Source organism: Artibeus jamaicensis, unplaced genomic scaffold (genome assembly GCF_021234435.1).
Source record: "Artibeus jamaicensis isolate MK-2021 breed Jamaican fruit bat unplaced genomic scaffold, CSHL_Jam_final contig_700, whole genome shotgun sequence".
In the NCBI taxonomy this organism is placed as follows: domain Eukaryota; kingdom Metazoa; phylum Chordata; class Mammalia; order Chiroptera; family Phyllostomidae; genus Artibeus; species Artibeus jamaicensis.
The window spans coordinates 1,701,766-1,715,691 of NW_026521930.1; the positions used below are offsets into that span (position 1 = coordinate 1,701,766).

The 13,926-nt window shown below is 49.7% G+C and overlaps 1 protein-coding gene across 3 annotated transcripts in view; it reads left to right on the forward strand.

The window, feature by feature from the left end:
* PRKCB (protein kinase C beta) overlaps positions 1-13,926 on the forward strand; it is a 345,649-nt gene that overhangs the window by 189,451 nt on the left and 142,272 nt on the right. For all 3 annotated transcript variants that reach the window (XR_008392698.1, XM_053671475.1, XM_053671474.1), the window contains exons 4-5: positions 5,948-6,059; positions 8,073-8,201. Coding sequence is in view for 2 of the 3 variants with exons in the window: in XM_053671475.1 (XP_053527450.1) it covers positions 5,948-6,059; positions 8,073-8,201 (241 nt within the window). In the remaining variant the exon portion in view is untranslated. The remainder of the gene's footprint in view (positions 1-5,947; positions 6,060-8,072; positions 8,202-13,926) is intronic.

Below are 13,926 nucleotides of genomic sequence, written 5' to 3' on the forward strand. Positions count from 1 at the left end.
GCAGTTCTGTTCACCCTCCAGGAACAAAAGGAGAGATCTTCACCAAATCACAGTGTAACCACAGCTTCTGAACACAGGTATTCATGTTCAGAACATTACAGTCCACATGGTCTCAATCAAGGCTTTCCTGATTCCTTGTGTCTTGGGAGTTTCGGGCATCTTGTTTGGACTTTGGGGCACGGTGTACTATTGTGTTTCCCAGCTTGGTGGTGCCTGCTGGGGGTTTTCACGGAACCCAGAAACACAGTAAAATATGCTGCTTGGCATCAAATCTGTACAAAAGCATGTCCCACTCCCTGCCCACTCTGTTGCCTCCTGCCTCCACAGATATTAGGCACTTTTGTTAGGTCCTGTTGCACGATACTCTTTCGCCTTTCACCGTGTCTTCATGCAGCCGTGAGTGACTTGAGTAGGCTTTCTACCCCTTCTTATTTCCTCACAAAAAAATGGTAACATGTGACCTGCACTCTTCTGCATCTTAGGCTTCTCTTTCCTTTTTCAGTCTCACTTAAAAATATACCCTTGAGATTGTTCCATATTAATGCAGAATGCTTTCTTGGTCTTTACATCTGAGTAGTGGTCCATTGTGTAGTTGTGATACAGTCTGTTTTAAGCACCCCCCGCCCTATCACACTTGGCTTATTTGAAACCTTTTGCTCTTATAACCACTACTTCAAGGAAAAACTGTATACGTGTATTATTTCCTTTGTAGGAGGGTTTACCTCCAGCACAAATTCCCAGAAGTGGGATGACTGCGCCCAAAGGGAAAAACCACCTGCGATTTTGATAGGTACTGCCAAATTGTTCACACAGGGTTGACCTGTCCACCAGGAGCGTGCATATCTGTCTCCACAGTTTCTCAACAGAGACTGTTGGGATGAACATTTTAAACATTCATTTTAAAAGATGTCTATTTCATTTAAAGGCATAGCAGGAAAAAACCTGTAATTTGCACATTGACCCCCGGAGTTCACACTTTTACAGAGTTTTGTTTTAAAATAGGTTTATGGAAGTAAAAGTGGCATGTTGAGTCAAGCACAGTGCCCAGTCAATTGTATTATACTAATAGGTGGTACCTAGACATACAAAATTATGATGGCTCATGACCGAAGCTTGGGAAGTATCACCATGTTTATTTTTTTCTCTTTGGAATAATAAAACCAACAGCTTGTTCTTCCTGTGTGCAGAGCACTGTGCTGGGAGCTTTCACATCACAACAGATCTGTGCAGTGGGCACTGCTTTTAATCTCCACTTTATGGACAAGGAAGCAGAGACTCAGAGCAGCTAAGCCACTTCCCTGAGGTCTCACAGCTAGTGTGTACGTATAACCTTCCTTCTGTTCTGAGGCCATTTCTGACTGGAGTCTTCATTTTCAATTTGCCTGTCCACCTCCTGGGAAATGGACCTTCAGGGGCTTTTGTGGCCTATAAACAGCCAGGAAGACACAGCCTGGATTCGTAAGCTGCTTTTGGTGCTTCCGTGACTGGTGCTGTGGGTGTGCTTTCTGACCTTCTGCTTCAACTCAGCTTCCTTATTCCTGCAGCTTTGCCTCAGCTCAGCCAGATTTCAGCCCACCTGTGAGTAAAGCCACACAGCCCATTCAGACCGACAAAGGCTATTTTAGATTTGACTCAGAGGTTTAAAGATTTTTTGTTTGTCTGTTTCTTATCTGTGCTTCCTTCTTTTGAGCTGCTCCTGCCTAGAGTCAGGCATTGAGCCGAAGGTGCTCAGCTGGGATCTGCCTGTCTGTTGGTCCTGGGGGTTGGGAGCTCACAGTGAAGACTCTGGTTTGGGGGTAGGTGTAGGGGACCCCAAATGGCCTGTCCCTGGCTGGTGCCACATTTGTGTGAGATGTAAGTTGTCATCATCTGTAACCCCTGTCAGGTGGGGGACCCTCTGGGGAGACTTAGGAGCAGGGAGGTAGCCAGGTAACACTCAGGTATTCCCACTCAGCTGCCCCTGTCTCTGGAGCTGGACAAACTTATGTTCCAATCTGGTTTTGCCCATTTTCTTGCTTTGTGACCCAGGAGAGGTTACTTTTCTAAGCCTCAGTTGATCATCTGGGAAACCAGAATAATAATAAATACCCCCTCATTGGCCATCATGTAGTTTGAAAGACATGCTAAGGACCACCCAGCACAGTGCTTTGCAGATAGTTTTTGCTTAGCTCATGGTGACAGTAGAAATCACAATAGTTGATGATCATTTTGTGGTTATTCATCAGTCTCGTGGATCAGGATCAGAAGTGGAAGGAAACTTGGAAATATAAGCTGACCTAGTACAAGCCATTGTGGGGGCTGAGGGCGGGCAGGCGCTGAGCCACATGAATTAGTAGGGACAGGAATCACATCAGGATCTATGGAAACCTGATTCCTGGGGGTGGCAGAGATGACCAGGGACTGGAGATCATGTGGTGATGTTGTGATAGGGATACAATTGTTTCAACCAATTTCTGAAAGCACTTGGCCCTGAGGAAATGTGCTGACATGTGGTTGGATCCAGGCCCCATGGACTTTAGGGACTGAGGAAGGGGTGTCTGGCAGAAGTCACAAACCCAAACTCCTGCAGGGACCAGGTGCAAAAGGGAAAGAGTGGAGCTGGTGTGGTGTGAGACAATAGGGAATGGTGCAGACTGTGGAGAACTGGATAGTGTATCCTTTATCTGAAGAGGACAACCATTGCTCAGCCCATAGCAATGTGGGCACAGTGTTGCCACAACTTGTGATTTTTCAGAAGGAGCCAGAAATTTACATTTTAGTTGACATTTCATGACTTTTAAATATTTTCAAATCAATTCATTCAAATTTATAAGCTTGGTTTGTGAGCAAGGACTCCAGATTGTGACCTCTGAGCATGAAGAAGGCCCCAGGCCAGGGATGGAGATAGGCTGTGTAGGGCTCTGCCAGTGTGGCTTGGGGTCGGGGAAGGTCTGACTGTGCAACCAGATGAAGGGGAGGGATTGAGGCAGAGGCAGGTACTGCACCTGTGAATGGGACTAAAACAAGACCAGAGGGAGAGTTCTGACTTAGAGGTTATAAGAGGGAACGCCCCCAAAACCCAGGATTTATTTATTAAAATGTATTTATTCTTACATATTTAAACTTCAGTCACCTTCAAAGTACTCCCATTTGATACAATACACTTATAGAGATTTTTTTCCATTCCTCAAAACAGTTTTTGCACTTATTGATTTTGATGCCTTTTAGTGCTTCTGCTGTTTTTTTTGTTTCACCTCTTCCACGTTGGCAAAACGTTTCCCTTCAAGGACTTTTTTCATCTGGGGAAAAAAATTATAGCTTGAGGCAAGATCAGGTGAATAGGGAGGGCGGGGCCTGGAGGTCATGCTGTTTGGGGGTCAAAGACTGCTGAACACTCAGTGTAGTGTGGGCACATATGCTTGTAAGTCACCCATCATGAAATGGACAAATGCACTGAAAGAGTTTTAAAAAAATTCACTGAAGCTGAGTGCAGCCTGTCATAACACCACCAATGGGTGCACTGATACAGGTGGGTTCCTAGAATACTCACCTGGTGGGGGAAGCCTGTACTGCAAGGGGCCTACCTTCCAGAAGATAATACTGTTTTTTGGGGGTCCTCCCTCATACCTGGATCCCCAAGGTCATGCCAGGGTGGGTCAATAGCTTCATTTTCAGAAACAGGGGAGGGGATGTATTTTGGGTAAAGATGAGCTGACACTATTGTACCAGTTGTGAAAATATTGAAATACTATCAACCCAACTGGTAAATAGCCATTGGACCCACTGAGCCTCATACCTCCCATCGATCGTCTTCGCTACCCTACCTCGTCACAACCTGGCAGTTAAGGAGGTCACTGCCAGCACAGCTGGGCCCCAGGGTCCATTCTGAGTGGTCAGTGGGCAGTGCCCAAACCAAGGCGGTTGTCAGCATCAACCTCTCTACCCTCATTGCAGATAACAGATCCTTATCTGGAGTGGCTTAAGCACAGAGGAGAAGAGTTTTTAGAGGACAAGGGAATCAGGTGGAACTGGAGGGCAGGGCGCTGGGTCCCCGAGGGACTGGAACAGGGGGCTGCATCCCTGAGGTCACGTGACTTTGTCTTTGTTCTTCCCTGGTCCTTGGAGCCCACTGTGACAAACAGCCACCTCAGCTCGGGACTGTGTGTCTCTGGCCACCTGCAGCCCAGTCACTAAACATGTGAGACATTTGAACCAAGTGTCCACCTCTCTGCCAGTCTCCTGTGTCCAGGGGGAGATGGCCCTGGTCAAGGGTAGGCACAGAAAGGCACCCTTGGGGATTCCCCTTGAGGATTGTGGAGTCACAAGGACCCCAGTGTGGCTTTATTCCAAGCTCTGTAGGTGGCAAGAGGTGAGGGGCAGAACTGATCAGGGGATGAGCTGCTTGATCTGGGTGGTGGGAGGGGTTGGGGCGGTGGGTGGATGAAGTTGGTACTTACAGGTATGAGACCTCCAGAAAGCGGAGGCAGGGGGTGAGGCTGGAGGAGCCTCCAGCAGCCTCTACGTAAACCATTGAAAAAAGAGCTTTCCCCTGCTACTTGGCTGATTGGCCTTCCTCTCTCCTGGCTCGCTGTAATTTGTCTTGCACAGGTCTCTCCTAGTTATTTTCTTAAATACACATGCATTTGCAGGGGCTGTCGGTGGTCAGTGCACTTCCTCCACACCCCCCCCCCCATCACAACTTACTGACCTCTTCTTCCGGCCAGTCACTGTGGGCAGTGCTGTGCTTGCTGAGGCTGGGAGCCCTGGGCCAGTCCCTACACCTCCAGTCTCTCGGTTTCCTCATCTGTAAAGTGGGGGCACTAAATGGAATGTACTTCATGGGGATGTTAAAGGATTAAATAAGTTAATGACCAGTGAAATAGCTCCTCAAAGCCTGCTTGCTCCCCAGCGCCAGCCCTGAAATAGCTCTTGGCACGAGTCAGTGTTCAATAAATGTTAACATTCGCTCATTAAATATTTGTTGAGTTCCTCCTATGTGCCAAATACCGTGATATAATGCTGGGATATAATGCTGAGCAAAATTCCCTCATGATGCCCGCAGTGTTTTTCAGTTAGGGAATGTGTAAGATGCTGTAACAAATAGCCCTTAAATACAGTGACTTAAACAAGACAGAAGGTAAGCTTTCCTCTGAAATGTCTGTCCAAGGCTATTAGGATGGCTTTATCCTTTCCACACCCAGCTCCAACTTTTGGTACAAAGTGGTCACTTCCAGTTCTCACCATCTTCCAGCCAGTGTAAAGGAGAAAAGGGGGCAGGGGGTGTTTATACATTCTTTTCAGGGGATCGACTCTACCACACACATACCCCACTGGTCAGAATTCAGTCACTCAGGCACAGCAGCTGCAAGGGAGACCAGGAACTGTGGTCTCGAACTGGGCAGCTGTGCTCTCTACTAAAACTCAAGGATCTCTTACTAAAGGGAAGAGTGGATATTGGTGCAAATCTAGCAGTCACTGCCACCACCTACAGGCTATGTGTTGGACTTGGAACTCTGGTCCCTGGAGGTGAGGTACTAGCAAATGGCGTCTTGCCCAGACTTAGGTTTTAGATCACTTCAGAAGCTTCCTCAGAGCATAAGGGGGGGGGGCCCGAATACAGCCAATGGACTTGTTTAACTGCTGTGTCTGTCTGTCACTTTATTTTGCTATCTCTGGAGTCCTTGCTGCAGGCAGGGACCAGTAGGCCGGGTTCTCAGGCGGAGGCCTGCAGGCACAGTAGGGGCACTGGGGCTGGAACAGGGACACCTACTTCTTACTCATTCGCCCGCTCAGCTATGATTTATCAGCCGCTGTGTCTGGACGCAGGGCTCCAGCGACAGTCCTACCAGGTGCGATGAGCACCGGGGGCCAGGTTCAGTTCTGGGTGCGTCCTCCAGTGACAGTGCAGGGTGAATGCTGGCACACCACACTGACATTGGCCTCTTTTGTCTGCTTCTCTTGGCCTTAGGACCCCCGGAGCAAACACAAGTTTAAAATCCACACTTACTCCAGCCCTACATTCTGTGACCACTGTGGGTCGCTGCTGTACGGACTCATCCACCAGGGCATGAAATGTGACAGTAAGTACATTGGCTCTTTGACAGCTGGGCCGCTTCCTGCCGATTTGGGGTCTGGGTCCGAAGAATATTCTGTCAAGTCCTGGGTAGGCTCTCAGGCCGGTGGTATGTTGCTGAGTAATGATCCTCTCACCCCAAAATGTGGGGGCTTAAAACAGTAGCTATTTATTTAGCCCATGATTCTTGGGTCTGGGATGGGTGTACTCATGCATGTGTGCTGGGTTAGCAGGTTGGCTGAGGGGTGTCTTGGCCTGGATAGCGTCACTCGTCTGTCCAGAAGGCCGGCTGTCCTGTGGGAGATGGGGATGGCGGGGCCACATGTCTTACCTTCTGAGTAGGCTAGCCTGGGTGTGCTCACATGGAGTTTGCAAGGTCCTGAGGGCTTAAAGGGAGCAAGTCCCATCGACTGAAGCAGATCATAGGCAAGGTTCCCAGTCAGTGTAGGAGGGGACAGTCCTCAAGTGTGGACTCCAGGAGAGGTGGACAAATCAGGGCCATTGCAGCTGGTTTCCTCATGATGTGCGACACCCGTGGGTTCACACTGGAAGAGGGAAGAGGATGGTGCTCTGGCCGGGCTGAGGTGGGTGAAGGCGGGTGACAGCAGGGCTGCTCTTTGTTGAGCGAAGGACTGACTGGCTGGCACTGGGGAGAGAGCAGGCGCTGAGAGCGTTGGCTGCAGGGGGACAGGGACTCGGGGGCTGAAGGCTCCAGAAGGCCCTGTTGGCCCCCAGTGGGCTGAGCTGTCCTGGGGGCCCTGAGATGCCGACGACAGGAGACGTTCAGAGGGGCAGAGCGACAGGGAAGAGTGCGAGCGTGGGTGGGCAGGAAGAGGGTGAGAGATGGAAACACAGACTCCGCACGCACAACAGGGGCAGGTGATGGACCACACACAGGTGCGCTGAGGTGTGGGGAGAAATGGGGCGAAAGCTATAGAGGACTGAGCAAGAGAGAGATTCACTCAAGCAAGAGGAGGAACTGGCAGACCAGCGTGAGTGCATCACACCAATTATTGCGAGTGACGCACTCACCTGGGATCACGCAGGGTCATGGAGATGGGGAGAGAGCACAGACAGAGGCGGGATTCCCGAATCATGCAACGCAGGTGACAGAACTGGTCGGACTCAGTTTAAAGACATACTTTATTCCTCTTGCCTACATCGAAGTCTGTTCCTGTAACCAGGTGTATGAATAGTATGGGGGCTCCCCTCAGGGCCTCTTCAGGCCCATTCTCCTCTATCTCCCCACCACCTTTCGGCTGCCGGTTCACAGTTGCACCCCTTGTGGGGAATTGCCCAGGGGTCTCTCCCAAGATGGTGCCCCTCCCAGGGGCTGGCCCATGGCCAAAGCTGGCTGATGTTGTCATGAGAAGGCCCCAGCTCTCAACTGGGGACAATTCTGAAGGGCATTCTGAGCCCAGGAACCCCTCACTGTCAGCCTTGGGGCACTGTCAGCTCCTCTCTCAGGAGGCACCGCCATAACCTGCTGGCAGCTCGCCTTCTCAGACTCTTTCCGGGGAGCTCAACTGTTAGCCGTAAATATGTAGAAATCGAGAGATGGCACGTGCAGATCAGGGTTCCCACTCACCTGCACAAGCGGGAAGCCTTGGCTGCCCGGGGCACACGCCTCCCACTGCTGAGCCTGAGTGGGCGGTGGGGTCGTCCCGTTGGCCAAGGCCCACCACACGCACATCTCTTCCCTCACTTGTGTCACCTGCAGCCTGGCACTGAAGGTGGTGATTCTTGCTTTAGAGTCCTTGGGGATGTGCAGGGTGCATCCTTAACCTTTGGGAGGATGGACAAGTTCCACCTCTTGTGTCCACGAGGGCCTGGAGGGGGAGGATAGTTGGAGAAGCCTTTCGGATGTGAGCTGGGTGGGCAGGCTTGTTTTGGCCAAGCTTGGGGGGCTTGTCTGCCTAGAAGGGAAGGAGGGGTCAGGAGGGGCCCAGCCTGCCTGGGTGGGGACAGAGGCCCACAGGACCAGCCCTGCCAACCCAGTCTCCCCCCGTCTGCCCTGCAGCCTGCATGATGAATGTACACAAGCGCTGCGTGATGAACGTCCCCAGCTTGTGCGGCACAGACCACACGGAACGCCGAGGCCGCATCTACATCCAGGCGCACATCGAGAGGGACGTCCTCATCGTGGTCGGTAGGTGCCCCCAGGTCAGGCGGGGGCAGGCCGGTGGCGGGATGGGGCTGCATGGTGCTGCCTCCTGCTCCTGCATTGTAGCCCTTCCCTGCTGCAGGCACCCCAGAGCTCTCTGGGCACCTCTGGGTGGCTGTGCTCAGAGACTCCCCACTCCCCTCTTCCCCTCCCTTCCCCACTGTCTTTCAGTATCTTCGGAGCTTGCAGTTCTAGTTCATTTATTAAGATAGCAGAGAAGTCATGCTCTGGGTACTTCCCCAAACATTTTCAGTGGGAAGAATAGAATCTTGATGAGAAACACCTAATTCGGGAGAGTGTTGCACCTTGGGGAGGAGGAGGATGCAGTGTGCACCCCTGGGAACTTCCCATGTATTTAAAATATTTCTTCCTTGCACCTGAGGGTGCCTACACTGGTCCCTGGTATACTGTACTTTTGGTACTTGTGAAATATTGTGTAATAAGAAGGAGGGATGCTACAGCCTGCTGGAGCGGAGCCGGGAGACCGGGCAGTGGAGGGCAGTGTGGTGTCCGCCACTCATGTAGCTCCTGGCTCTGACCTAGAAGCCTAGGCAAAGTGCCGGCCTGGCCGCAGTGCCCTGGGAACTGTGCTGCTGTAAAGCTGAAGTGAGGCAGTACACTGAACTGGCCAAGAATGGGGTATTATAGCTAATTTAACACAATTAGGTTTTATGACTTGGTAACTTAGACAGCTGGTCGTGGAAGGGATTGATTTTGCAAAAAGTGGTCTATTTCTTTTTGAGGCCAAAAAGAGGCCTCAAAGTGGTTCAGTAGCTCTGATGTGCTGAGCCCTGTGCTGGGAGGGACCTTACCTGCAACATACAAACGTTGAAAAATATCCCCGTAAAATAGAATCCATTTTACATCGAAATTCGTGACACTCACTGAGCGTTCATTGAATTCCTTTTTTCTCTAAAAGGAAGGCACATGGCTGACTTCTTTCCACAGGGACACTTGGGGGTTCTGGGAGAGAATCCTTCAGTCACTTGTTCAAAAGTAGCTGGTTTTCCCCGTGGACTAAGTAAACATCCAGGTGCTGAAGGGGCAAAGATGAGACCCTGCTGCCCTCTACTGTCAAATCCTGGGAACTACACAGGCTCAAATGTGTTCCTGGAACCTTTCTGCAGGCCATCGTGTCTGTGTGGATGCAACTCACTGAATGAACAGTGCTCCAAACCCCACTGATCATGACGTCTTCAAGGTTCATCCATTGTTCCCACTACAAAAAAGAAATAATTATGGGACGTGATGAATGGCAGCAGTCATATTATAATCTATAAATGTATCAAATCCATACATTGTATACCTTAAATGTACATAGTGTTACATGTCAATTATGTCTCAATTTTCAAGGAGAGAAAAACAATAGTTCGGGCAGGATGCCTGCAGGGAATCAACCGATCCTACGATTAATTTTACAGCCGCACCACTGAGCTACAACAGCCAGGGCCTAATTATGTCTCAATTTTAAAAAGCTTACATGTTGTCTCTTTATTACCCACAGCAACCTTGTGAAAGATCTACTGTGTTCATTTTATGCTTTTTTAAAAATATAATATTTTATTTATTTATTTTTAAATAGAGGGGAAGGGAAGGAGAGAGAGTGGGAGAGAAATATCAGTGTGTGGTTGCCTCATATGTGTCCCCTATTGGGGACCTGGCCTGCAACCCAGGCATGTGCACTGACTGGGAATCGAACCAGTGACCCTTTGCTTCACAGGCCTGTGCTCAATCCACTGAGTTACACCAGCCAGGGCCATTTTATGAAGCTTTTGAGGCTCAGAGAAGTTATGCGTCCAGGAGCTTACTATAATAATAATACTACAGTGGCTAACCTTTGAGTTCTTAGAATGCCCATCACTGTACAAAGCACTTACAAGTAATTTCTTTACATGTTTTTCAGTAACTCTGCTGAGCTAAGGAGTCATATTATTCTACACATCAGGAAGCAGGCTCAGAGAGTCACACACTTGGTCATGTAGTTCCATTTGACCCTTGAGTATGATACACTAGGTTCCTATTTAGTTTGGGTCCCTGCACACACACGCACCATCCCTTATTTCTTCCCTTTGTGGTTTAGTTAAGTTACCTCTTATGGGTACTCCTTGAGGAGTCTTAGTTCCATTTGCTGCAATGCTGTGTTCCTTCAAATTCAAGGTCAGAGTCTTCCCTCTTCACCACACATGCTCTGGCTGATGGTTCTCAGGCAATCCTGGTAGACGCCTATGAATATTGGTTTCCTGCTGCTGCCCTACTGGAAAATACAAACTGGATGATTTAAAAAAACAGGTATCTATTCTCTAAGAAGTATGAAATCAAAGTGTCGGCAAGGCTGGCTCCTTTTGGAGGGCTCCGAGGAAGGGTCTGGTCCTTGCCTCTCTCTTAGTTTCTGGTGGTCACCATCAGTCTTTGCTGTTCTCCACTCTCTACCTGCATCATCACTGCATCTTTCTTGCATGACTCTGTGTCCAAATTCCCTCTTATAATAAGGACACCAGTTGTTGGATTAGGGACACACCCTTACCCAGTATGACCCTATCTTAACTTGATTACATCTGCAAAGACCCAGTTTCCAAATAAGGCCATGTTTACAGGTACTGGGGTTAGGACTTGAATATATTTTTTGAAGAGATACACTTCAGACCACAACAAGGGGAAAGGGGAGAAAACTTGGGGCTCCTTTGAAGTTCTGATAGCACTGATTGACAGCTTCAAGCACACTTTGTAGTTTTCTAAGTGCTTTGATGTTGGAACATCCAATAGAGATGGTGTGTTGCCCTCATGCGGAAGGAGGAACTAAGGCTCAGCGAGGCTGAACAACTTGTCTGGTGTCACGTGCAGCACCTGGGCCTCCTGAGTGCAGGTGGCTGTGCCCTGCTGTTGCTCCTTCACCATGCTGGGCACAGTCTGCACTTGGCACAGGCTTGTTGGTTGATTGATGAGGGAAGAACCTCATGATTTGACAGTTGTTCTCTATAAATAGAGCCAAGATGGACATTTTTGTCCAAGTGATTTAATGGGGCTGCTCCTGGGGAAAGCAGACTGAAGACAGATCGGGGGGAGGCGAAGTGAGAGTGTGACCTCCACTGAAGACCAGCCTCGGCCTGGGGCCACGGACGTCTGGACCAGCATCCAGCACAGAGCCCGCCCCCTTCAAGGCCAGAGGGCCGTGCTGTGAGCATGAGTCAGTGCTGGGCATAGAATGCTGTCTTTCCAGAGTCACATGTTGAAGCTCCAACCCCAGTGAGGTGCTATTTGGAGATGGGCCTCTGGGAGGTGATTAGGGCTGGATGAGGGCTCCCACGGTGGGATTTAGTGAGTAGCTTTGTAAGACCCAAGAAGGAACACACCAAGGCACCTCATCATTACATTAGCCAGGATTAAAATGAAGGAGAGAACCCTAGACGCAGCAAGAGCTAAGGGAACAGTGGCCTACAAAGGAGTTCCCATCAGACTGTCAGCTGATTTCTCAAAAGAGACCTTACAGGCAAGAAGGGGCTGGAAAGAGGTATTCCAAGTCATGAAATCCAAAGACCTACAACCAAGATTGCTCTATCCGGCAAAACTTTCATTTAGAATGGAAGGGCAGATAAGGTGCTTCTCAGATAAGATCAAATTCAAGGAGTTCATCATCACCAAGCCCTTATTATATGAAATGTTAAAGGGACTTATCTAAGAAAAACAAGATGGAAAAGATGAACAGTGAAAGGACAGCAAACTCACAGGTATTAATAACCACACATAAAACAAAAGCAAACTAAGAGGACAGCTAGATCAGGTGCAGAACCATAGAAATGAAGATCACATGGAGGGTTAGCAACGGGGAAGTGGGAGGAGGAGAAGGGGGAAGAAGGTACAGAGAATAAGTAGCATAGACAGTAGGTAGAAAATGGGGGGAGGGCAAGAATAGCAGGGGAAATATAGAATCTAAAGAACTTGAGACACATGGTCATAAACTAAAGGGGGGAATGGTGGGGGAGGGGGTGTGCAGGGTGGAGAGGCATGAAGGGGGGAAATAGAACTGTAATGGCATAATTAATAAAATATATTTTAAAATAAAAAAAAAATAAAAAAAAAAGAAAAGGACGAGAAGGGGATGTGTCTTTCTCTCTGACACGTGAGAGCACAGCAAGAGCCAGGAAGTGGGTTCTCACCAGGAACGGAGTTAGCCTGCACCTTGATCTTGTTTTTTTTTTTTTTTAATTTATATTTAGAGGGGAAGGGAAGGAGATAGGGAGAGAAATATCAATGTATGGTTGCCTCTCATGCATCTCCTGCTGGGAACTGGACTGCAACCCAGGCATGTGCCCTGACTGGGAATTGAACCGCGATACTCTGGTTTGCAGGCCCGTGCTCAATCCACTGAGCTATACCAGCCAGGGTCTTGTTTTTTATTTATTGATTTTAGACAGAGAGAGAGAGAGGTGGAACGAGGTGGACTCTTTGTTGTTCTGCTTGTGTGTGCATTCACTGGCTGATTCTCATCTGTGTCCTGTCCAGGGGCTGAACCTGCAACCTTGGTGTATGGGGATGACACTCTAACCAGCTGAGCTGTCCTGCCAGGGCTTTCGCCTTGATCTTAGCCTTTCAGCCTCCACAACTGTGAGAAACAAAAGCCCACTGTTTAAGCCTCCCAGTCCATGGTATTTTGTTACAGGAGCCCTAGGTGACTAAAACAGTCAGTCTGTGCTGTAGGATGCTGGGGCTAGAGGTGGGAGGGTGGTGTTATGTCCCAGGCCAGGTGGCTTCTGTGTGGCTGAGGGTGATTATCTGGACCTGGGAACATCCAGGAGCCATTAACAGCCAGCACCCAGAGGAGCCAGGGGATACGTTTGTCAGCCGGTGCGGAGGGAGCTAGGCAGGTTGTAGGACGCCTGGCGAGCCCTTTGATCTCCCAAGCATCCTTCTGGTTCCCTGGTTGGGACTTCAGGTTCTTCCTCCTTGATCTCAGCCAGACAGATCAGAGGGCTAAGGACTGGGCGGGACCCTTCCCAGCAGTGCCAGGCCAGAAGCAGCTGCAGTGTTCGTTGGGTCACCTTCCTTCATTAGATCGTGGACGCACATTCAGTGTTGAGACTTCCCACTTGGCAGCCCAGGACACTCGACTGTTTGCTCTGAATTTCACGTGCACGTTGGAAATCCCACCCACCTAGAGGCCACACCAGGCTGCAGGTGCTTCTGAAAGATCTGACGATTTCCTCAGATATCCTCTGGTTACTGAAATCCAGGCTTTATGTCTGCTGTCAGGGGTCTTGCCGGTCAAGATCAGTGGAACTCTGATCAGCTCTCCTTTTAAAAATTCATGGCTGGATCTCACCGCCCCTAGGACAGCTGATCTGCCCTGGTGGTCTCGTGGTCTAGAGAGGGGTGTCAGCCTCATTGTCACCGGAGGCCACATCAGCCTCACAGTTGCCTTCAAAGGGCCGAATGTAATTTTAGGGCTGTATGAAACATAAGTGCTCCTTAACAGTTAAGCGAGAGCTCGGCACTGCTGTCAGGTAGAAACAAGGTGCTGGGCCTGGCAAAACAAAGTGGAGGCTGGGTTCGGCCCGTGGACCTTGTGTCTGCCGCCTGTGCCCTAGTCTCTGTCTCTTCCCTTTTCTTCCAGTCCTTTGTCCCCTGCCACCCACCGTTAGGACGCCGCCTACCCTGCCCCTCACTGTGTATGCTCATCTCTGCCCTCTCGTTTCCTTCCAGCAGCCAACTCTGT